The sequence below is a fragment of the Miscanthus floridulus genome, chromosome 8 (genome assembly GCF_019320115.1).
Source record: "Miscanthus floridulus cultivar M001 chromosome 8, ASM1932011v1, whole genome shotgun sequence".
In the NCBI taxonomy this organism is placed as follows: Eukaryota; Viridiplantae; Streptophyta; class Magnoliopsida; order Poales; family Poaceae; genus Miscanthus; species Miscanthus floridulus.
This window is the reverse complement of record NC_089587.1, coordinates 224256067-224280628: the sequence shown is the minus strand read 5'-3', so window position 1 is coordinate 224280628 and position 24562 is coordinate 224256067. Positions and strand designations below refer to the sequence as shown.

The 24562-nt window shown below is 48.6% G+C and overlaps 3 protein-coding genes across 3 annotated transcripts; 2 read left to right on the top strand and 1 right to left on the bottom strand.

The window, feature by feature from the left end:
• The first annotated feature begins 4629 nt into the window (after positions 1-4629).
• LOC136470718 (secreted RxLR effector protein 161-like) lies at positions 4630-4986 on the top strand. The gene has a single exon (XM_066468463.1). It carries the CDS (start codon positions 4630-4632, stop codon positions 4984-4986), a length of 357 nt encoding a protein of 118 aa, XP_066324560.1.
• A 4584-nt stretch (positions 4987-9570) lies between these two features.
• LOC136475156 (kinesin-like protein KIN-10A) lies at positions 9571-14192 on the top strand. Its single transcript, XM_066472711.1, has 6 exons — positions 9571-10364; positions 11229-11384; positions 11468-11575; positions 11790-11900; positions 11972-13402; positions 13739-14192. Exons 1-6 carry the CDS (start codon positions 9723-9725, stop codon positions 14048-14050), a joined length of 2760 nt encoding a protein of 919 aa, XP_066328808.1. The 5' UTR covers positions 9571-9722; the 3' UTR covers positions 14051-14192.
• Positions 14193-16735: 2543 nt separating this feature from the next.
• On the bottom strand, positions 16736-19407 carry LOC136475155 (uncharacterized). The gene is made up of 5 exons (XM_066472710.1): positions 19212-19407; positions 18932-19091; positions 18242-18605; positions 18011-18159; positions 16736-17102 (listed from the first exon to the last, which is right to left on the bottom strand). Exons 1-5 carry the CDS (start codon positions 19255-19257, stop codon positions 17003-17005), a joined length of 819 nt encoding a protein of 272 aa, XP_066328807.1. The 5' UTR covers positions 19258-19407; the 3' UTR covers positions 16736-17002.
• Positions 19408-24562: the final 5155 nt, after the last annotated feature.

Sequence of the window (24562 nt, the reverse complement as noted above, 5' to 3'; positions counted from 1 at the left end):
GTAAATCGTATTTTATAAGTCACGGTTACAGTTGATTAATTATGTCTTTGCATTGCATCGCATTGCATATCATAATAAGGACATTGATGGATCGTGGAGTCATCGGGAGTTCCTAGAGAAATGGTACTTTTGGAGATCGTGTTGCCATGATGGAAAGCTAACTTCTGATTAAGTTTTACCTAGGCAAGCCCCGGTGTATAACCCCCTACTTTTCTGCACTTTAAATTATATTTGTGCATTAAGTTTTAAGGAATTGAATGAAACCCACTTACATATATATCTTTATCCTATGAGTCTTACTAGTATGACAGGATCGTGTAGATTGCTATGCTACAGGACTCGGATAGAAGTCGAGTGATTGCCTGTCACTCGCGAGAGATAGGACATATATTACTGTATTATTATCACTTGGAAAGTATAAATGGTGGAAAGGAAAATGATGATCGGGCAAGGATATGGTTTGGGTATTGGTGGGTGTAAGAAGTTGTGTCCTGTGGCCACAGGGCATAGCTTAGTTACACTGCTTTCCCTGTCTATGTCGGTTAAGGACCGGCCGTTGCATAAGACGCTAGGCAAGTCATAGACTTATTATCCCGAGTACATACTTGGGTATGGGCGCTTGGAAGACTTGTCACTCTTTTGTCATGGGTTCCAGCTCTTTCCGGACCGACTGTCATGGTGGTTTTTGGGTTAGGATGTCCTTGCACCGCACTGAGTCCGGGACTCAGGGGCGGGGGCTTGGAGTCCTAGTTTGGACGGGGACCTAGACCCCATGACAGGAGGGTAGTGGGTTAGTCCTACTTGTGCCTGGGGTACAAGCGGGGTGTGTGTTTTTGGGGTACCCAGCTGGGGGCATTGATTCGTGAATCGCCGGCGTTCCGGTATGACTTGTCTTAACTCTAGCACCATAGTAAGAACTGAAAGATGAACGGTAGAAAAAGGAAATCTGATTGCTTACCACCTGCTTGAAAGTAGTACAGGTGCTTACATAGAATGGTTAATTAATGAACTAATGCACTGCTAATAAAAATCAAATATAAGAACGCACATTTAGTAATGCTTCTTGCAGATGCAATAAACCCACAAGCTAGATAGCCTTGCATATCCTTGAAGTCTTTTCTTTTCTCCTGTTGGGTAAGTCTTGCTGAGTACAATTGAGTACTCAGGGTATTATTTCTCCTGTTGCAGGTGATAGGTGGATGCTAGAGCTAACCCTTGTATGTGGATTCATCCTAGTGGGCTCAGAGAGGATTTCCTTTATGCTGCGATCATAGTTTTTATTTATAACTCTTACCAAATATTTTTATATATAAAAGTTTATAATCTGTTGTCATAGTTTTTATATATCAATACTTCATCATGTCATGAATAGATATTTATTTTCGCTATAAGTCTGATCACATGTTTATATTCCGCTGTTAAATTAAATTGTTCATAACTCTGATAACATGATTACATTCTGCTGTATAACAATAAATATTATACTATGATGTTATAATAAAAGTGATGAAAGAAATGGTTTAAGAATGTTGTAAGCTTTATTCTCTCATTTGTGATCCTGATAGAAAAATGTGGATTTTCGGGTTCTCTATTGGGGTGTGCCCGATGGGACCGCTTAATTTTGTGTTCACCCTTGAGTGCTTAGTGTCTAATGGAAGACAAGCACTCTCGGGAGGCATTAGATTAGACGGTTCTACCATAAAGAAGAAGAAGAAGAAGAAGAAGAAGAAGAAGAAGGTTGACCCCAACGCCTGCCGGTGCTGCGGGAAGACGGGCCAATGGGCAAATGAGTGCCCAAATCACAAGCAGAAGAAGAAGACTGATGAGGATGATGAGGCCACTCTCCTGATGGTGGCGTTCTGTGCACTGCACGATGTTGAGGCGAAGGAGAAGGGAGAGGTGATGGCGGTGGAAGGGCACGGCAAGGCTCTGAAGGTTGTCCACCTCGACGAACCGCGCGCCCAAGTCTACCTTAGACGTGTGGGCATCGAACAGGAGCAGCGGTGGTATCTAGACTCTGGCGCCAGCAACCACATGATGGACTCTAAGGAAGCCTTCTCTGAGCTCAACGGCAACGTGACCGGCGCGATGAAGTTTGGTGACGGCTCAAGGGTGGAGATCCGAGGGCATGGCACCATTATCTTCAGGTGCCAAAATGGTGAGCACCACGTGCTAACGGATGTGTACTACATCTCGTAGCTGTGTTCAAGCATCGTCAGTATCGGGCAGCTGGACGAGCGCAGATGTGAAGTACTAATCGAGAGCGGGATCCAGAAGATTTGGGATTGGGAGCGGCGTCTTCTCGCAAAGGTAAAACGCTCACATAATCGATTGTACCTGCTCAACTTGAAGGTAGAGCAGTCGGTATGCCTGGCAGCATGGCGCACCAAGGAGCCATAGCTATGGCATGCCCGGTTCGACCATCTTAGCTTCGACGCGCTCAGTCGGTTGGAGAAGATGGTTCGAGGGCTGCCCCACATCAAGCACGTAGGCGAGCTATGTGACAGCTGCCTGGCCGAGAAGTAGAGGAGGCTGTCATTCCCAAAGGCGGCTAAGTATCACACGGCGGATGCTCTCGAGCTCGTCCACAGCGATCTCTGCGGGCCAATCACGCCTGGCACAAACGGTGGTTGGTGGTACTTCCTCCTACTCGTGGATGATTGCAGTCGCTATATGTGGCTATAACTCCTAACGAGCAAGGATGAGGTGGCAGAGGCGATCAAGAAGTTCAAGGTGCACGCGGAGGTAGAGAGCGGCAAGAAGCTGCGCATGCTAAGGACTGATCGCGGCGGTGAATTCACTTTGATGGAGTTCGCTGCATACTGCGTGGATCAGGGTGTGGTGCCACACCACACCGTGTCGTACTCGCCACAATAGAATGGTGTGGTGGAGCGGTGGAACCAAACAGTGGTCGGCATGGCTCGATCCATGATGAAGGCCAAGAGCATGCCGGTAAGGTTCTGGGGTGAGGCGGTGACCACGGTGGTGTTCATCCTCAACCGCACGCTCACCAAGGCCCTAAAGGGCAAGACACCGTTCGAAGCTTGGTATGGGCGCAAGCCGAGTGTGTCCTTCCTCTGGACATTCGGCTGCATCGGCCACGTCAGGAAGACGAAGCCGGTCCTCACCAAACTGGAGGATAGGAGCACATCGATGGTGCTCCTAGGCTATGAGCAAGGTACCAAGGCGTATCGGCTCTATGACCCACGCAGAGGCAAGGTGGTTGTCTCGCGCGACATCGTGTTTGATGAGAAGACGGCCTGGGACTAGGACAATCTAGGCATGAGGGAAGCAGCGGCTTCACCAACACCTTTGTCGTCAAGCACTTAGTCATCCACAGTGGTGGAGACGCTGAAGAGGAGGTGTCGACCACTCCAGCAATAGAGTCGAGCACTCCTAGGGCGGTGCCGAGCACTTCAGGAGGGGTGCCGAGCGATCCAGGAGTGGAGTCGAGCGGTCCTATAGTGGTTCGACCACTCTAGGATGGGTGCCGAACGCTCCCATAGCGGAGCCGAGAGGTCTTGCAGTGGTGCCGACCACTCCAAGACTAATGTCGAGCACTTCGTGAGGGGTGCCGACCACTCTAGAGTGGTGATGAGCGGTCTAAGAGTAGTGCCGAGCACTTCAGGTGCTGTGCCGACCACTCCGGTGGAACAGGGGACTCCATCGACGCCGATCGAGTTCGCCTCACCTCCAAGCGACATCACAGAGTTCGTGGATGCTTTCCATGATGGTGAGGAGGTACGGTTCCGCAGGCTGGACAGGGTCCTCAGGCCTGGCGGGTCGGCTGCTCAATGACCTAGAGCTGCTTCTCATCAGTATAGAGGAACCACCCATATTCACGCTGGCCGAGCACGATGCAGATTGGCGACGGGCGATGCTGGAGGATATAAAGGCGATCGAGGAAGGCGAGACTTGGGAGCTCGTCGATCCACCTCTAGGATGCCGTTCGATCGGCCTGAAGTGGGTGTATAAGGTCAAGCGGGACGAGTGCGGCGCCATTGTCAAGCACAAGGCGCGCCTCGCCGCCAAGGCTTTGTCCAGCGCGAGGGCATTGATTTCGAGGAAGTATTTGTGCCAGTAGCACGCATGGAGTCTATCCGACTGCTGCTGGCTTTGGTAGCAGCGAAGGACTGGCGGGTCCATCACCTAGACGTAAAATCGGCTTTCCTCAACGGCGAGCTAGCGGAGATGATCTTTGTCAGGCAACCTCTGGGTTTTGCCGTTAAGGGAGCGGAGCATAGGGCGCTCCGACTACGCAAGACGCTCTACGAGCTACGGTAGGCCTCACGAGCGTGGAACGCCAAGCTTGACGCACGCTGGGCGAGTTTGGGTTCATGCGATGCGCAACCGATCACGCGCTCTACACGTGGCGATGGGGAAAGGAGGAGCTCATCGTCGACGTGTATGTGGACGACTTGATCGTCACTGGCACGCATGTGGAGGACATCAACGCTTCAAGCGTGAGATGGCGGCTCATTTTTGAATGAGCGATCTTGACGTGCTCTCCTACTATCTCGGCATCGAGGTGAGACAGGGGAAGGAGACACTCACGCTCGGTCAGAGCGCGTACGCCTCGAAGCTGTTGGAGCGGAGTGGCATAGCTAATGTAAGCCATGCGTGACTCCGATGGAGGAGCGGCTGAAGCTGACGAAGGCCAGTACCGCGGCGAAGGTAGATGCAACACTTTACCAGAGCATCATCGGCAGTCTACGCTACCTAGTCTACACGAGGCCGAACATTGCGTTCGTCGTGGGCTACGTCAGCCGCTTCTTAGAGGATCCCCGAGAGGATCACTGGGCCGTAGTGAAGTGGCTGCTGCGCTACGTTAAGAGGACGGTGGATCAGGAGATCGTCTTCCCCAAGATTGATGAAAGTGAGCTACAGCTCACTGTGTTCAGCGATGTAGACATGGCGGGAGACATCGACGGACGACGGAGCACCTCTGGCGTGCTCGTCTTCCTCGAGTCGGCTCCAATCGCATGACTGTAGCTGAAACAGAAGGTGGTGGCGCTGTCCACGTGCGAGGCAGAGTACGTGGTGGCGACCACAGCGGCATGCCAAGCTGTGTGGCTGCACCGGCTGCTGGGCGAGCTGACCGGTGTGGAAGTTCACTCACCAGCACTAATGGTGGAAAACCAGCCCGCTATGGCCCTAGCGAAGAATCCGGTTCTTCACGACCGGAGCAAGTACATCGACATCAAGTTCCACTTGCTTAGGGACTGTGTCGATGGAGGGCAGATCGTCATCGAGTTAGTCGAAACTAGTCGGCAACTCGCGGACGTCCTCATCAAGCCGCTTGGCCGTCTTCGGTTCATGGAACTGAAGAAGATGATCAGCATGGTGGATGTTTTAGGGTTACAAGTAGGATTAGGGAAAGAATTATAAAGTAATCTGCTGCTCTCCCATCGTGTGAACGCGCGGCAGGAGTAGGCGTCGAAAGGGCTCCCTGCTGCTGCACTGTAGCCGCAGCAGGAGCAGGCGTCGAAAGACTCCCCTGCCGCACTGTAGCCAGACGCCAAAGTCAGTCCTGCTATCACATCTAGTCACTGTAGCAGTATGTCAGCCTGACATGTCTATGTACTAGGATTAGATGGGTAGAGTTGTATACGTAGCTTCCCACTACAACTCAGTAAAGAGTAAAGAGTTGTCATCTCCTCTATAGAGCTTCGGCCAACGCTGGTGCTTGTACTGTGTGTGCGCGCGCTCTGTTCTCATTTTCTTCTTCTACCTCTAGCTATAGTGTGTGGTCGACGACGCCGGTGAGTGGTCAGCTAACTCGTGCCGAAGATCCCGGGTCCAACACTGCTGGGCCAAGCTTTGCATCGTCTATTCGGCTTCCTCAGCGGCAGACAGCGGGTGACCCCGAAGCTTCACGGGCCGTCCTGCTTAGTTTAGCTGGCTGGGACTGAGATTATGCAGTAAACAGACTGGCCATGAGTTGTTTGCTGCCGGGATTAGTAGTTTATCAAAGTGTGACGTGTCCTTGCTTCAGTTTAGGGGAACTGTGCATGGATTCATCCAGGCAACATGCATCCCTCTCACTCTCTGGAAAGAGAGGCTGTTGCTGCGCCATGATACGATGCTGTGATGTGGTATTCATGTCTAATGATGACGGTGATGATGATAGCTTACCCGCTGACTAACGAGTTTGTGGGCTGATTTCATCATAACGAAAAGGAAAAAAGGCCTTTTGTGGGCTCTATGCTGGGCCTTAGAATCCAGTGACATGGATGGGTATGGCCTGTTCTTTTAGAACTCCAGAGCATCATGCATGCGACATGCTCTGTCCGTTGCATTCATCAGGCACATAAATTCAGTGTTTCAGCATTCAGATACATCGAAGTTCAGCTCAGACTTTCAGAGCATCCACTGACGCAAAGCCAAATTCTGTTTGCATTATTGCCAACTGTTTGGATGGTGATCCTAGCAAGGTAAGATGTCTTTGGATTATCGCCGCAGTAAGCATGTCAGAGACCGGGTTTTTCTTTTCACGCAACTGATGCTTATCTAGCGATTCAAGTCTACCGAAGATGGTCTGACACTTACTTCAGCAACACAACACACCTCTAATTAGAGCAACTCTAACAGAGTGGCTATTTGCGTTGTGGAATCTATTTTTAGGTATTTTTGCAAGAATTAAAAGTCCAACGGCTATTCCATCGTGTCATCCAAAATAACCAGTCTGCTATCCCGTGTTTCTAGCTGGGTAAAGAAAGCAAGCTGTAGAGGCTCGCCATCGGCCTATCCGTGCCTATTCCTGCATAGCACTCGCGATAGGTAGTGTTTGGTGGCATGCAAGCAAATGGTGGGAGTACACAAACCAGGGAAGTGAGCCAATCACAGCATGCCGTGTGAGTTCTAAAAAATAGATGATGAGAATTTAGAAAGGTTGTTGCATTACTCTGTTTTTTTAGAGGAAGTTTTATTTTGGACAATGGCTAAATCAATGGTTTTAGAATCTAATTTTACATAATCTCTTGGAGTTGCTCTTAAGCCGTTTAGCAAAGGGTCCTGGGTCCAAAATCTAACGACATATAGATCAAACATTGATATCTACAAATGTACTGGCTTAAAAAAAAAACGTACTTCCATATATTCATGTGCTAGTATAATGCCAGTGCATTGCTACAAACTAACATTAATTTCGTTATTTTCTTTTGAACCCCACAAAGTTTTTTCCCCTATATTTGTCATTGCACTGATGAATGGGTCTTTTACATGTTTGCTAGAAAAAACATAGAATTCTGAGTTTATCTTCTTCTTCTCAAGTACTCGGACTTAGCAAGAGAATTCTTAGGTAAAAAAATACTTACAGCCACATTCTACAATAGGACACTATCTCTTCTCAAGTTATTATAGTCTTTGGTCTAAGTTAGCAAGGATTTTGCACACCTGCATGTGCCACTATGGCAAGGAGTATCTTTTGTAAGTTAGCTAATTAGATTCTCTGTGATGGAACTTTTCACAGAGTTTAAGTTTTTGACTTAGTATGGTGCTTGAATTTTTTTTTAAACTATTTCAAGATTTAACGTGCTATTCTTCAAGATATGCATGTGTGCATGGAGGTGAGTACATGTGTGCGTTCATGGGCGTCTACGTCTCTAATGTGTACTAATTTAGGGGGGGGAAGGGAGAGTATATGTCCAATTATGGCAGGACAGTGTTTTGGGGGCTATAAGCTAGGCGTTGCAAAATTGCAATCCACTGACATTCGGCCTGTTTGCTGGTTGGTTTCTGGACTGGTTTGGGCTGGCTGGTGCTGGTTTTATGTGAGAGGAAAACACTGTTGGTTGGCTAGTTGTTGTAAGAAGGCACCTCTAGTGTGAAATCAATTTGGTGCCTGTTTAGTTTCCAAAATTTTGCAAAATTTTTCAAAATTTTCCGTCACATCGAATCTTTGGACGCATACATGAAGCATTAAATATAAATAAAAAATAAAACTAATTACACAGTTTAGACAAAATTCACGAGATGAATCTTTTAAACCTAATTAGACTATGATTAGACACTAATTACCAAATAACAACGAAAATGCTACATTTTCCAAAAATTTTCACCCTAAACGAGGCCTTGCTCTGCAAAGAGCGTTCTACGCGGCCATTATGTGAACATCGGCTCACGGCCTGCTAGTTTTGTTTCCCTCTGGCTGCGTCAGATCTAGGTAGGTCCGTAGGTATGTGAATCTCTCGCTCCTAGATTAGGCCACGTTTAGTTCGTAAAAATTTTTGGGTTTTGCAACGGTATCACTTTCGTTTGTATTTGGCAATTAGTGTCTAATTATAGACTAATTATGTTCGAAAGTTTCGTCTCGCGATTTCTCATCCAACTGTGCAATTAGTTTTTTTCGTCTACATTTAATGCTCCATGCATGCGTCCAAAAATTTGATGTGATGGGCAAAAACCAAATTTTTTTTTGAACTAAACGCGCCCTTAGTATTGCCAGGCTATTGAGAGGTGATTTTTTTTATGCAGAGTTCGATTTTTCTGCAACATCCGATTTTCAGATCCCCTTTCCCAAAAAGTTTTTCTCAATCCCCCGAAATCTCCCCTCTCTCCCTCAAATGCAGGTCTGGTAGCATTTTTTCTCAACCTCCTTTCCTACCTTCACACTCAAAGGCATATGGGCTCCACGTTGCGCTACACCACGCGCGAGCATCGCGGTGCCACCGCACTGAGCTCGGCATTGGTTGGGATTGTGCCGGTGCGCTTGGCAAGCGAGCCGCTGCAGCCACGCGCTAGGCCATGCGCGTGGGCTAGCCACCGCCGCTCCGTTGCGGCGGGCGCGCGGGCTGGCCACCGCTCGTCCGCTCGTTGCCACGAGGGAGGGAGAGGATGTCGCGATAGAGGAAGAAGAAGAGAGTGCCACTGACCTATGAGTCCAACATGACAACAGATGGAAATGGACGGATTGTTTTGTTAATCTGCTGCAGAGCATCTCCCATATCTCCTTTAGTTTTGTTTTCTCAATCTCCTATATCAAAATTTTAGGGAAAGGAGATTCTCAATCCAGTGGAGATGCTATAAGGAGTGATTATGATGCTACGAGGAGTGATTAGGGCATGTGAGTACGAGACCTCAAGCAAAGTGCAGCGGGGATTGCTCCCTAATGGGCTGCTTCGTCCGGTTAATTGGACTTTTAATTTAGTCGATATTCTTTTAATTATGTTCTAGTAGTTGGTGTATCATGCGCATCCAGTGTATTAAAGCTAACGGACTTGGCAGAGCAGTGCATGCGTGTTTCGCAATACTCCAGACCAGCTGAAATTAATTTCAAATTCAGATTAAATTTGCAGCATCTAAATGCCAATTACTCCTACTTAGTTCATATAACTACACAAGTTCTGAACCCGCATCGCAATTATACAGCGACCGCACCCCGCCCCGGACGCAGCACAGGCCTCGTGATCCCCACCGTCTCCATCCTCGCGCGGCGGCCCGATCCACCTCCCTCTCCCTCCTCCAGCTTCAAAACAAAAAGGGTCCAAACCAGGCTACCGTTACAGCTGCACGTCCCAACGGCTACTCCCATTTCAAATCCCTTCCCCTTCTCCCCGTCCCACCTCTACTCTCCACAGCGCTCCTTCCTCCATCTCTCGCCACGGGTTTCCGCGAACCCTAGAGCTCGCCCGTCTGCGGAGTACGGGCTCACCAGCAGCGGATCCCCAGATCGCACCCCGCCTCCCGAAACCCTATCTCGGCTGATCCTGATCCCCCCACCGATGGCGCCGCCGCCCACCCCGCCTGCGCGTCCGGCGCCGGTGCCTCAGGCCACGGCCGCGGCCGCGACGCCACTCAGGACGCCCGCGTCCAAGCACCGCCTCCACTTCCCCGCCGCCACCCCGAGGAACGCCAACAACGGCGGCGGCGGCGCCACGGAGCACCCGGTCGAGGTGATCGGCCGCATCCGGAACCTCGCCTCGGGTGCTACGTCCGCGCTGGAGATCGCGGGCGGCGGGACGGCCGTGCGCGTGCGCGGCGACGCGGGCGGGTGCCGCGACTTCACCCTCGACGGCGTCTCCGTGTCCGAGGAGGAGAACCTCGAGGGCTTCTACCGCCGCTTCGTGCGCTCCAGGATCCAGGGCATCCGGGTCGGGGCCAAGTGCACCGTCATGGTCTACGGGCCCACGGGGTCCGGGAAGAGCCACACCATGTTCGGCTGCGCCAACAATCCCGGGATCGTGTACCGCGCGCTCAGGGACATCCTGGAGGGAGGCGGAGGCGGCGAAGGCGATTCCGCCGAGGATGACGCCGGGTTTGACGCCGGCCTCTTCGTGCAGGTCGCGGTGCTGGAGATCTACAACGAGGAGATCTACGATTTGCTCGCGGGAAGCGGGGCCACTGCTAAAGGAAACGCCCCCAAGGTGATTTACGCTTGTTATTGTCACATGGCACGCTCTAGTCTGCTGATTATGTGCTTGCAAAATTTCAACTGTGATGTGTTTGCAAATGTGAATTCTTATTGCCTGGTACTAGTATACTTTATTAGGAATTTGCTCTAGAATAAGTAATTTGTGGTTTTGAGTGCGACATAGTGAATCTAGGCTGAAACAGGTACTGTGATTTTAACCCTGATAAACCAAAATATTTTGTATTAGGCGCTATACTTAGGTACTACTAGTAGTATTTTCTTGGGATTCAGCTGGTAAGTCACACGAACTGACAATGAAGTGCTCATAAGACATAACATGAATTAAACAGAAAATACCTTAAAGTGTCATAGATACTTTTCACGTGCTGTGATTTATTCTGCTGCTTATGTTGCTGTAAATGTGAGTTCCTATGCGACCAGTATTTCAGATCATTAATTACGGACCGAGAAGGTGGGTACCATCTTCTTGCTTTTTTGCGTGTGTGTTTTGTGTGGGTTTCTTGTCATTCGATTGTTGCGATTTTTAAATCTGATTAACTATAAGCTCAATATTAGGTCATTGTGATGTTTAAATATGTTAATGCGCTTTCTAACCCGAGTCAAGCAATGCCGAGTTTTATCCACCAAAAACAGATTGTCATTTGGCCTCAAATTGTAATGTTTTATTGGGGATTGTAGCTCGAACATCCCAGGTCTTAATTAGGAAGTGCTGACGAGTTATAATGTGAAATGTGAGAGCAAATCTCATGATTACCAATGTTGCCATTCGTTGTTCTTGGTGACTGTCACTGTAAATTTATGAATTGATGTAAATCAGTGTATCATTGAAGCCTCACAGTTCTGTATCTATGCACAGGCGAGACTGGAAGTAATGGGGAAAAAAGCAAAGAACGCAACTTATATATCTGGAAATGAAGCTGGGAAGATATCAAGAGAAGTTTCTAAGGTGGAAAAGCGAAGAACTGTGAAGAGCACACTTTGCAATGAGAGAAGTTCGCGAAGCCATTGCATGGTTTGTTGCATTCAGCCACCAGCACTTTGAGCATTCATTTTTTTTAAACCAAGCTTTTTACGAGCTATGCATTGCATCTGTAGATTATCCTGGATGTCCCATCTGTGGGAGGAAGGTTAATGCTTGTGGACATGGCTGGTTCTGAAAACATAGAAGCAGCAGGACAAACAGGATTTGAAGCCAAAATGCAGGTGTGTTATGCAACTGATTCCTGTATGTTTGTAGCATCTAGCATCCATGTGTTCCAAACTTCCAATTGCACTCTGAACAATGGCTTTCAAGTAGTTGCTCTGTGTATTTAATAGATAGTTTCACACTGATCTTGCCACATGAATTGTACCACTGTCAAAAGCCTATAATATTTTATTACATGTGCGGTCTATAATGTTGCCAATTTTTCCACAGACAGCAAAAATTAACCAAGGGAACACTGCTTTGAAGCGAGTAGTTGAATCCATTGCTAATGGTGATTCCCATGTTCCATTTAGGGACAGCAAGCTCACAATGCTACTACAGGTACACTACAAAAATTTACATTTATTGATACAGCCTCTCTATAACGATGACCTAAATATCTTGTATTTCAGGATTCATTTGAAGATGACAAATCAAAAATCCTGATGATTCTGTGTGCTAGTCCTGACCCAAAAGAACTGCACAAGACAGTTTCTACTTTGGAATATGGTGCTAAGGCAAAGTGTATTATCCGTGCTGCTCATGCCGCAACGCCTAGGGACAAAATGAGCTCTGAGGAGTCATCTGCGATGCTCAATTCCAGAATTGTTGCGATGAACCAGTTCATCCACAAGCTTCAAAAGGAGAACAAATTGAGGGAGAAAGAGCGCAATGAGGCCCAGAATGGGCTAAGGCTGAAGGAAGAGGAGCTAGCACAACTGAGAACAAAGCTCAATCTGATAGAAGGGCAAGAAATGGAGAAAACCTGGTCATTGAGGAGTGAACTCATGAAGATGGAAGAAGCGATGCTTAAGCAGCAGCAAGAGCTTACTGCACTAAGACAGCGACTGCAGGAGGTTGAGCGTGAAAAGGCTGATGGTTCTCAGCTAGTGCAGCAGGATATCTTTGGAGGTAGATTGCTGGCACGGCTATCAGAGATGCCTGCAGGCCTTGATCAATCAATGGCAATGTCCATGTCTATGGACTTGGATACGGGAGACCAGTCAGCCATGCAAGATGTCAAGGTAATAAAGGAGGATACTCGCCAGCAGGGCCACATATGGAATCAAACAGCCACAGCAGCAAGTGCTTGCACAGGGTCTGTGGTGCAAGAAGATGATGTCAGGCTGTCCGGGTATCCTGAAAAGACTGTCCTCACCACTGTGTTTGAGGAGGGAGATGAAGAGGATGCAGAGAAGGAATGTGGTCTTCAAGAGGGGGTACGCAAGGAGGTTGTAGAGGAGAACTTTAAGGTGGACATAACACAACATACACTTTCTGAGCTAGATGATCCTGCAACAAGGAAGCATCGGATTGAGAACATATTCAGGCTCTGTGGCAATCATCGTGAAATAACTAAGAAACCAAAGGTCCAGTCACCAGCAAAGGAAATGTTCTGGAATGAGAACAAGTCTCCAGCGAAGCAAGTGTTTGGGGATCAGAACAAATCACCGGCAAACCAAACTTTTGGAGATGAAAACAAGGAGCCGTCGGCATGGGGAGCTATAGAGAACCCCATGTGCGACGTCAGAGTGACTGACAGCCCAGTGTCTTCTCAACTTTCTCCAATCGTATGCCAAGTTGTGGATGCACCATTATCGGATCAACTGAATACATGCAGTGCAATGGAAGAGAGTGATCCCAACAAGGAGAACAGCCTTGCTGGACAGAAGGATGGTGGCCTCTTGGAAGTTTACATAAAATGGGAGTCTGGCAGCCTGATCAAAGGGCTGAAGCTACTGCACAACTCATGCCTTTCAGATCTGAGGAAGCTAATAGAGGCTCACTTTCAAGAAGTAGGCAGCAAACAGCAGCAGCATCAGTTCACCTTCCTTCTCCTAGGGGTACGTCACTCCTCTCTATCCATGCCATGCTTTCACCCAAGTGTTCTGTGCTACCTGTTTCTCATCACAATGGTGCTCATTTATAACCATGTACTATCTTGGGGAAATGAAACCCTACAACAATAGAGAAATGAACATCTTGCCAACGATTTTGAAATAAAAAAAAGTAGCCCATTTATTTGAACTTGTGTTTATCATTCTGGAAGAAAATCCGATTTTTCCAAACAACTCATTGATAAGAAAACCATGCATAGCAATAAATGCACTGAAAATAGCCTGCTTATATCACAAGGAAAGTACTGACAATAGTGCAAAATTGGTGGTTGATTGGTGCAGGATCCGTCCGGTGCTCCGGTGTCCAGGGACAAGGAAGCTTCGGTGCAGATAAGCAGGCTGCCTCACTGGAACAACCAGCCGGACAGCTACCTCGCGTGCCTGCGCGCAGCCAAGAAGCCGGCTGCAGACCACATGCCCTTCAGCCCGCTGGACAGCAAGCTGAACACGGTTGTGAAGGACGTGCACCTCGCCGCAGGTGCGATGTCGCCCAAGGTCAACCAGATGAGCTCACCCAAAAAGGTCAACCAGATGAGCTCACCCAGCAAGGTCAACCAGATGAGCCCCAACTACATCCGGGAGCTGAGAGCTTGAGCTCCGGGTGGCATCTGTTGTTGCTCGTCTCGTGGCCACATGACTGGTGTATCTTCTATGTATGATCGATCGACCATGTTCTTTGTAAGATTGATTGCTAGTCTGGTTTCTTTAGCCGGAACTACTACCACCCGTGATTTCAATTATGAGATGGCATCGCTCAGATGCCACCACCTATCGATTCTTGTGTGAGCTACATTTCCTTTTCCTCTGGTCGTTGGAGAGCTGGAGGCGGGGCTCTGGTCTGTAGTACTCTGTAGTCTGTACACTTGTACAGGACGCCGCGGGCGAGCCCGTGCCGTGGTTGTTGACGCCCAGTGCCAGTCCCCAATCATGAGCGCTGGCCGTGCTTTGCCAGTTTGCCGGGCGAAAAAGGGTTACAGGCACGCGTCTCCCAGCGCCAGCGGGGAGGATGTTATCAAATTACCAAACAACAATGTGTTTTATTCAGTTTCAATACATGATTTTTTTTACATCATAGAATTAAGATCCAACAGCTTTCATCTTTCTTCTGCTTTCAGCCTTCAGTTTTTTTCTACCTCCAGATAATCACAAATCACAAGATCACAGATTACATATCACAAGAAACAATTTTTTTTATGGAAAGACAAATCAGATCAGGAGAGGCCATGACCATCCATCCGATCAGAGGAGACTCTTCAGGGCTGCTGTGCGCCTGTGCCCATCTCCGGCCTCCGCTTCGTCCTCTTCCTCTGCGACAGCTGCACGCACAGATGGCACTGCCGCCCGCCTCGCAGGCTCCCGATCCTCTTCCCTTTTCCCGGCAGCAACGCGCGCAGGTGCTGCACATGTGTGTTGTAAATTCATGTGTTTTTTCATGCTAAAACACATGTGTGTTGTATAGCATTTCTGTATCAAATTTGTCCCTCCTATTATCTCGTTGTTAACTTTGTGGTTCCACTATTGTGATTTTGCTGTCGTCGTCTTTTGAAAAAAGAAGAAGAAGAATCTAAGCCCTCTCTTCCAAGCTCAGTTTTGAATATTTTAGTCCTTGCAAATCTATTCATATTCCATTTCAGTAAGACATATACCTCATTACTCTGCAATGCTCTAACACGGTTTTAGAGTCTGACTGAGGATGCCTTGGTGGCTATGGTATGCCGCAGGGTGTGAAGAGCAGTGCCCCAGTTCAGGAAAACATACATGGTCGAGAACAAGGCTCCGCGGAAGAAGCCAAGAAACTGGAGGAGCTCGACACCAGCCTGGAGAAGCATTACATAGCAGGGCTCCGCATGAGAGATGGCAGGACAATCGGCCTTGGCGGCCTCTATAAACTCTGCTTGCAGATGCTGCGGCATTGAAAAATTCAGAGAGCCTGCTCTCTACAACCTACACAGTGTCTTGTTTATTCTTGCACTTATCAATTTTCCTGGCCGGTTTACGTTAACTACTGTGTTGCCGGGTTATCTTGAAGCTCTAGAACATGTATGCCCTGATTGACACTCCTGTACCGCGTTGGCATAACCCGTCATTCTGGAGTAGTAATTCGCCGGTTATTGTTTCGCCCAAAGATGTTTGGTTTGAGGCCTAACTAACTATGCCTACCAAGAATCTTGGTTACGACTAACGCAACGTCAGGATCAAAATTTTGGTCATTAATCCTTCATTCATGTACCTACAAAACTTACAGAAGCCCTTACAATTCAGTTTCCTTCCGTTGGAATAGTGCAATAGAAACAACATGTGGTCTAAGCTATCTCTTTGCTATCTTTAACTCTGACATTACAAAGCAGCAATTTTAGCTGATTCTACACCTGCTGTCCCTGTGGCTCTTCGTGTTGAACTTAAACCTAAAAGTGATATAAGGTAAGCTGCCTCCAAGACAGCCCTCTCCATCCTTCAACAGTACCTTGTACCTTTTCCTTATATATATCCCAAAATGAGCAACACCTTTTCGTTCTTATGATTTGGGTGCTTAAGATATGGACATGCAACAAGATCTTTTGAGAACATTGTTGGGATCAAACCAAAGCGACCAAAAGTTAGCAGCCCTTCACAGCCAAAGGATAGCAATAAGCCTAAGCATGGGGGAAGAACATTCTGTCAGCGAGTTGTCTTCATCGCAGAATCAGTCACGACTATTTGTGGGCGAGAAGGGATCATCCCATGGGACTGTGAATCATGATGCGGGTGTCTGTGTTGTACGGTGTAATTCTAAAAAAAAAAGACTAGATAAACCAAGAGAGGTGAAGCAACAGAACACAGCTGGAAATTTGCTTGGTTTAGCTTAGAGTTCGGACGAAGAATAGTTGATGATGTCATGTGAGCCCTATGGGAACTGGACTATATTTCCTGTCATATGTCTGCATTCCAAACGGCAAAATGTAGATTGTATATTAGTTTTTTTAATGCATATACTATTATTAGGTTGTGTTTTGCACCAGGATTGAAAGCAAAGCTGCTTTAATGTTGCTACTAAGTTGCTACTCCCCTATCTGTTAAGCATTTTTCACGTTCCGTTGCCGTAGAAGGTCAACGCCAAATTTTCGCTGCCACGCATCTGTGTTCTGTTTCATCAGAAAGTTCCTCACAATTCCCATGTCATTTTTATCCGGGAAGCAAAGCAATCCAAAATATTTAGTTAAATAGCACAACGAGCTAGGGTGGTAAAGTCAGCTGAGGAGGCATAAGATTTGCGCCCAACATTCAATGTGTGCACAACAATTGACAAACACAATAAGTTACCACCAACACTTTGATACCATGTGAACTTGGGGCACAATAGTCAACAGGGGCAATACTAACACTCCTATCTAGCTTTATCAAAGCGTCATAGCGGGAACTTGACAATTAGTTGTGACATAAAAAGAACTTTACAAAGGGACAAGTTACTGTAGCCTTCTCAATTTGGTCCAGTCTTAGAAATTGATGAATCCACAAGAACGAGGGGGCTCCACGTGTGTTAGGTCACGGCCAAAAACAAAAACAGATTTACATATTTTTCCAGAAGTTTCTGATGCCATAAGCAAAAGATTTCAGGCTGCCCAAAAGACCCGTGTTTGCAGATTGCTCATGCTTTGGGTTGTCATCTCTGCATAACACGACATACAAAACAAAAAATTACCATGGCATCCAAAGTTGACATTTAAAAGCAACAAGTTTGCACTTTTTCCAGCTATATGCATCGAATGGAACAAAAGAAACCAGCTTAGGTTCCATTATATCTATGACACTGCGTACCAGGAATGAAATATGTCCTTTATGAACTATGATGTGTTAGTGTTAATTATCTTAGAGAATAGAGAGCAGCTCAACAAAATAATATTAGCTGTGCATTCTAATACAAGGCTTCTAAAGCTGACCCAAACCTTAGTTCCTGGTTACAGTTCCAGGATGTTTCAGGCTGTGAACCACCCTGGCCCATCCACGAACCTGAATTCTGGGTCTAGTCAGTCAGAAACTAACTGGTTCAGTCTTTCATGAAAAATCTACCAGGTCACAAGGTTCACCATGTTGCATAGAACTGTTCTCTCACATATCAGAATTGAAGTGACTCCACAATGACTAGGAATAAATTAGTTGAATCAGTCATTGGCACAAATTGATGGAACTTCAGCTCTGTTTGGCAAAGGCATATTTCCAGGGAATCCAGGAACTGCATGTCACCAGTTAGTTAATAACAATTCTCTAACTAAGTCCAAGGGAAGATTCATCTTCCACAGCCTGAATTAACATGTCACCAGTTAGTTAATAGCAATTCTCTAACTAAGTCCAAGGGAAGATTCATCTTCCACAGCCTGAATTAACCAATTGTATACACTAAACGGCAGAAGTAATCCTCTTGCCAAGTCCAAGCAGTTGATCATACCAAAAGAACTAAACCATACAGGCATAACAACTTTTAGCATACTATAAATCTTATCAAATAATTGTGACATGTTGGTTTTAATGAAATTGAAAGAAAAGCATTTTGCACGTAAAAGCCTAATAGGGTAATACCTGGCATGTGTCTTTGCCTCATTTGTCATGTCACTTCCACTTTCATCTGATGCATTTGAAGCATTTGCATCCAAAGATTTTTTCGAATTCTTCAAATTGAATTTGTTAGCTTCTATTTCCCTTTGCTGATTTCCAGGGTTTGGTTTGTCCTGCACATGGACAATCTTAAGGGATATGTCTAAAAAAACTTTGCTAAGCACAAAATAACCACCTCGAGTTTTGACTTCATACCGTTAGGTCCTTAAAGCTCTCACTCTCTGTTCCTTGAAACTGATCCACCTTACCTTCATCCTTAGGTAAGGAGTTCTCAGAAACTTCAACTGTTCCTTGATGTTGAGCCACTTCAGCACCATCCTCGGCCATGGACTGCTCAGAAACTTGACTTTCAAGCACTCTGGCTTCAACCTTTTGCATGGGGTGCTCAGTGACTTCAACTGTTCGTTGAAGTGGAGCTGACTTAGGATTACCCAGTTGTAATTTTGCATGATTATACTTCATTTCTGAAAGTACCTCATACACTGTGTAATGACTGCCTCCAATTTGCTGACGGATATTTGTTATAGTAGGAAACTTGCCTTCATTTGATGCCCTATAACTGCACTAAACAGAAGCACATGGTTTAACAGTCACAAAAATAACTAACTAACCAGAAAAAAGAAAAACGTTTTCATAACTCGTAGACATAATTGCCACTCTTTATCAGAATCCTACAAATCTGAATGAGTTGAGCCACATTTCCATTGTTAATTTCTAAATCTCAAATGTCAATCCTCAATGCACAACTAGCATAAATGTCTATTACTCGGCTCGAAACAAGCCAAACAGAAATGCTAATGAGCTGAAAGCTACACACACTTGCTACTTATGAACCAAAAAGATAAACTCTACGACCAGAAAATCGAGTGAGAAAAAGTCACCTACTTCTCAACGAATTCCATTATCCGAACCTTCCTCTCCTGCTTTGTAGTCCTCTTCTGCCCCTTCAGTGGCGGCTCCTGCGCAGGCAGCGGCGCCGCATGCGCCTTCCCCCGGGAGGTCCGGTAGCACGACCGTGTGGTGGCGCTAGAGACACCCGCGATCACTGGAAAGAGGGAACAGATCAGGCAAACAAGATCACATCACCGCCGGGGCCAAAACCCAGAGCCTGGATCGAACACGGGAGGCGCGGGGCGAAATAGGCTTGATGACTATCTTTACTCACCTTTCCTGAAGGCGGCGGAGGAGGAGAGGCGCGCGGACGCCTGCATCGCGGAGCGCAATGGCGGATTGCGGAGGGAAGCCGGGCGCCCTAGGGTTTCATGCTCTGTCTGACTAGCCGACTGAAGAAGGCGAAGAAAGGGGACGAGACGGCGGGGCGGCGGCGGCTGGGTGTGTGTTGATGCTGCGGCCCAACCAAAAGAATCAGGGCTGACAAAAAAGTTGACTTCGCCAGGGTAGTCCTTTTTCATTTTCATATGCCTTTGGTGAAACACAAGAAGACCGATTGTTGTTGCCAGATTTCATCAAAAAGATTCGTTGTCATTTTTATTGTCCAAAAAGAAGTTATGCACGTCTGGATTGAGGGAGATTTTGAAAATCTGATAAAAAGAATCTCATAATCCTAGGAACTCATCCAAACATGATAGATTTTATACCAGATTCTAAAATTTAACACATCAGAGATATTTGATTTGGAAATCCCTATGCAATCCAATATTCATCGTACAGATCACCAAAGTTGAGCTCTAGGCACATAAATCACCAAACCTCCCAAATAGGGTTTTATTATAGGCATGACAAAATATTAAAAAAATGAAAGAAAACTGCTGGATTTTATATGGTATGACAATAAAATTTTGAAAAATATAAAAAAATGATTTTATTATAGGCATGACAAAATATAAAAAATAAAAGAAAACTGCTGGATTTTATATGGTACGACAATAAAATTTTGAAAAAAATATATTAAAAAATTGCTTTCATTGAGAGTCAAACTCAAGACCTCCCAAATAGGGTTTTATTATAGGCATGACAAAATATAAAAAAATGAAAGAAAACTGCTTGACTTTATATGGTATGACAATAAAATTTTGAAAAATATATTGAAAAATTGCTTTCATTGATAGTCAAACTCAAGACCTAAGCAGTGCTCTAACCAACTGAGCTACAAAAGCTGTTGTGTTTAAAAAAAATCAGTATCTCTTTTAAATAATGAAACCTGCTCTTGCAATTACATTCTTTTTGAGATAGGATGGAGTAATTTATTTGATTGAACATGTTGGAGTATGACTAAACCTCACCTTCCTCCTCATCACAGGAGACACAAAATATAAAACGTTAAACCAATATTTGACAAAGAGCACCTCATAGAACTCTCAATCAGGAGAAATAGCTCGAGTGACTATCGAACTGGAGAGAATTGTTGGTTTGCCTATTGATTATGCGTGCGTTCGAAAGCATCATTTTTAATGCAAAAACAACTCTGTGATTACCAGGGGGATCTCTGTCTTCTCTCCCTGTTCTATAAAGTAGAACAGAAGAAAATGACAGCCCTTTGATGGTCTCTGATGAAACCAACATGCATGAAATGGTGCGCAAAATGTCACACCATGAATCACATGCATCTGAACAATGTATGGCTAACAAAGAAACACAAACACATTTGTGGAGCAGCAATCCATCTTGCCACCACCACCTAGATAGATAGAACAAATACACTGAGACCATGCCTCTGCTTACAATTTCTATCCACTACGAGTTCGCCGAGACGACTCGAACACCAGACCGGCCGCTCGCCACGCTGCCGCTGCCACGATGAGCGCTGGCTGGGACTGCCTCTGCTTGCTCTGTCGGGGCCTGTTCATCGGGCTGCAGCGGCCGCAGTACGTGACTGCTGGACTGCTCGACAGCCTCGTCGCCGGTGCTCCACGACTCCGGGTCCGGTCCGTGGACTCGACCAAGGTGGGTTCCTAGGAGGGCTTCCACGGGTGGCCAGAGACGCTATTGCTCCCGGCTGACTGACTCCTGAGGCTCAGTTTCCACGCGGACGTCTCGCACCGGCAGCAGGTGCTTGCGCGCGGCGCTCGGCTCGACGAAGTCGTCGCTGCCGACCGGCGCGTTGACGGAGCCTTTGTCACCGGTGGAGTGGCCAGGCTCGTATTCGTAGGTGCGGTTCTCGGACGAGGAGGAGTTTAGGTTGGCCAGGGACTCGACGATGGAGCAGGCCTTGGCGACGCACGCCGGGAGTGAGAAGGACCGCGTCGCCGGCGTGGCGGAGAGAGCTGCGGAGGTGGATTGCTGGTGGTAGTTGTGGATGTCCTCGACTCAAGCAGCTGGGTGGTGTACGAGCCGGGGTTTTGGTCCAAGTCGCGCGACGCCCGCCGCGATCGGCAGCCTAGCTGCGCACCGGGCCTTTGGCCCTTTGGGTTGTCGTCTTTGTTTCGCCGGCGCCCGCCGCCGGAGACGTAGAAGACGACCTGCGGAATCCCAACACACTCAACGCGAAACACAGGTGAACACTATGATTTGGTGCCGCTTCAAAACCGCAGCTTTTTCTGACTCTATTCATGCGAATATAAAGATCCGATTACAATGCCGTGACCGCAAATTCAGTCCACGACTCCACGCTCGCCACCACCTCCTATCGGTCCGCGCCATCCCACGAACGAGACGATGCCGGGCGTGCTACCACTACAAGCTAGAAAACAACAATGTCGTTGCATGCTCTCATGCGCACGACTCCTACAAGCAAGCTCGCGCAGGAGCTATTATTGGAAAGCAAAAACACTCAAGCTGAACTGAGCTGGTTTGTCCAACAATCTCCCCCCAAACCAGACTCTGTTCATCAAAGCTTGACGACGCCGATCTTGTCATGCAGCTCACTGAACCGCGCTCGCCCAAGTGACTTCGTCAGCACATCCGCGAGCTGCTCCTCCGTGCTCACGTGTTCCACGAAGATTCTCCCGTTCTCCACACATTCACGGGTGAAATGATATTTAGTGTCGATGTGCTTACTTCTGTCATGAAGAACGGGATTCTTGCTTAGTGCAATGGCGGACTGATTGTCCATCTTCAGGATCGGCGGCTGGACCTTGACGCCAGTGATGTCGCCCAGCAGCCGAACGAGCCACACAGCCTGGCACGCTCCTGCCGCGCCCACCATGTACTCTGCTTCACACGTCGAGAGGGCCACCGTCTTTTGCTTCTGTGATTGCCAAGACACTGGCATCTCACCCAGGAAGAAGATGACTCCACCAGTGCTCCTCCTCTCGTCAATGTCTCCCCCCAAGTCACTGTCACTATACCCCTCCAGCTCGTACCCAGTTAGCATGTTGCCGATGTTGCCGAGCTTGGGGTAGAACAGCCCGTAGTTGACTGTGCCGGCGATGTAGCGCAGAATGTGCTTGACGGCGGCGAGGTGCTCCTGTCGAGGCGTTTCCATGAAACGGCTCACATAGCCCACCGCGAACGCGAGATCTGGCCTGGTGTGCACCAGGTATCGCAGGCTCCCGACAAGACTGCGGTACATCGTGGCGTCGACCTCCGGCGTGGTGCTCTTGGCAGAGAGCTTGAGCCGGACCTCCATTGGCGTGTGGCAGGGATTGCACGCCGTCATCCCTGCCTTCTCCAGCAGCTTCCTGGCATATGCGGCTTGTCCCAGCCTGATGCCGTCGCCACCTTGCTTCACCTCGAGCCCGAGGTAGAATGACAGCAGGCCGAGGTCGCTCATCCGGAACATGCGCCTCATCTGCTCCTTGAACGCCTCGACGTCCTCCTGCCTTGCTCCGGTGATTATTAGGTCGTCGACGTAGACACCAACCACCACTCGCTCCGCTGCGCCTCCTCTGGTGTACATCCCATGCTCGCTGGCACACCTGGCGAAACCCAGCTCGCGCAGGGTCTTGTCCAGCTTCGCGTTCCATGCACGGGGAGCCTGACGAAGCCCGTACAACGCCTTCTTGAGCTTCAGAACCTTGCCTTCATGTCCAGCAGCAGTGAAACCTGGCGGCTGCCGGACATATACTTCCTCCTGGAGCTCGCCATTCAGGAACGCTGACTTGACATCCATGTGATGCACAAGCCAGTTCCTATGAGCGGCGACAGCAAGGAGCATGCGCACAGACTCCATCCGTGCGACCGGAGCGAACACTTCATCAAAGTCCACCCCGGCCTGCTGGATGTAGCCCTTTGCAACGAGCCGAGCCTTGAACTTCACGATCCCCCTTGTTCGTCGCGCTTCAGCTTGTACACCCATTTGAGGCCGATCGGGCGGTGTGCTGGTGGAAGATCAGCGAGTGTCCATGTCTTGTTCTCCTCAATCGATGACATCTCCTCCACCATGGCTTTCCGCCAGCGAGCATCACCACGTGCCTCCTTGAACGTGGCTGGCTCGTCGTCGCCGCTGGCGAGCAGAAGCTGCTCGTCGACCTGGAACTCCCGCTCCGCCAGGCCGGGAATGTGAGCTGGTCCGAGCACGTTGTCCAGTGCTCTGAACCGAAGTGGTGCGTCGTCGTGGTCGTTGTCGAGGTCCGGGTTCGCGCTTGGTGGCGAGACGAACTCCGGTGACAGCCCCACTGCTGCAGGCGTTTCAACCCCGCCGGGTGCGTGCACTGGTGTCGACGGCGGCTCTGGCGCTGGAGGTGCGATGTCTGTGTCCGCCACAGACTGGGGTCCCGCCGCGCTTCCTTGCTGCGGCTGTGGGTCGATGGCGACACCGTGTCGCACCGAGACCGTCGTGTACTCGACGTGGAACGGCTCGGTGTTCTCCCCGCTGGACTCGCCGACGCTGCTCTAGTCCCATGCCCTTCCTTCGTCGAACACCGCGTCGCGCGAGATGATCACGCGCTTGGTGTCCGGGTTGTAGAAGCGGTATGCCTTGGAGCCCGGCTCGTACCCGATGAACACCATCGGTGTACTCCGATCATCGAGCTTCTGCTGGTGTGTACCTGCCACCTTGACGTGCGCCACACATCCAAACACGCGGAGAAAGTGGACAGAGGGCTTGACGCCATACCAGACCTCGTACGGAGTCTTCCCCTCGACGCTCCTCGTCGGCGACCGGTTGAGGATGAAGACAGCAGTGGCGACTGCCTCCCCCCACAACCAGCCTGGCAGACCCTTTCCCTTGAGCATGCTTCGGGCCATCCCCAGCACCGTCTGGTTTCTTCTCTCCACCACGCCGTTCTGTTGTGGAGTGTACGGCGCGGTGAGATGTCGCCCGATGCCCTGCTCGGCGCAGTAGTCGGCGAACGCGCGCGCCGTGAACTCGCCTCCACGGTCGGTGCGGAGCGTGCCCATCTTTCGCCCCGCCTCAGCTTCAGTTCGCGCTTGCAACTGGATGATGGCGGATGCTGCCTGATCCTTCGACGCGAGCAGCACCAGCCACATGTACCTGCTCTTGTCGTCGACCACCAGGAGGAAGCTCCTCTTCCCTCCAGGTGTCTCCGACGTGATCGGCCCGCACAGGTCGGCGTGCACCAGCTCCAGTGGGTGCGTCGCGCGGTACCTGCTGGCCGCCGAGAACGGGCGTCGACGCTGCTTGCCCGCCAGACAGCTGTCGCAGATCTGCTCGAC

Coding starts and splice junctions, on each gene's coding strand:
- LOC136470718 (XM_066468463.1), top strand. CDS start 4,630: ATGGAGGAGCGGCTGAAGCTGACGAAGGCCAGTACCGCGGCGAAGGTA.
- LOC136475156 (XM_066472711.1), top strand. CDS start 9,723: ATGGCGCCGCCGCCCACCCCGCCTGCGCGTCCGGCGCCGGTGCCTCAG. Junction 10,365..11,228: donor CTAAAGGAAACGCCCCCAAG/GTGATTTACGCT, acceptor ATCTATGCACAG/GCGAGACTGGAAGTAATGGG. Junction 11,901..11,971: donor AGCTCACAATGCTACTACAG/GTACACTACAAA, acceptor CTTGTATTTCAG/GATTCATTTGAAGATGACAA.
- LOC136475155 (XM_066472710.1), bottom strand. CDS start 19,257: ATGCAGGCGTCCGCGCGCCTCTCCTCCTCCGCCGCCTTCAGGAAAG. Junction 18,606..18,931: donor ATAATGGAATTCGTTGAGAA/GTAGGTGACTTT, acceptor TGTTTAGTGCAG/TTATAGGGCATCAAATGAAG. Junction 18,160..18,241: donor AGAGCTTTAAGGACCTAACG/GTATGAAGTCAA, acceptor GTCCATGTGCAG/GACAAACCAAACCCTGGAAA.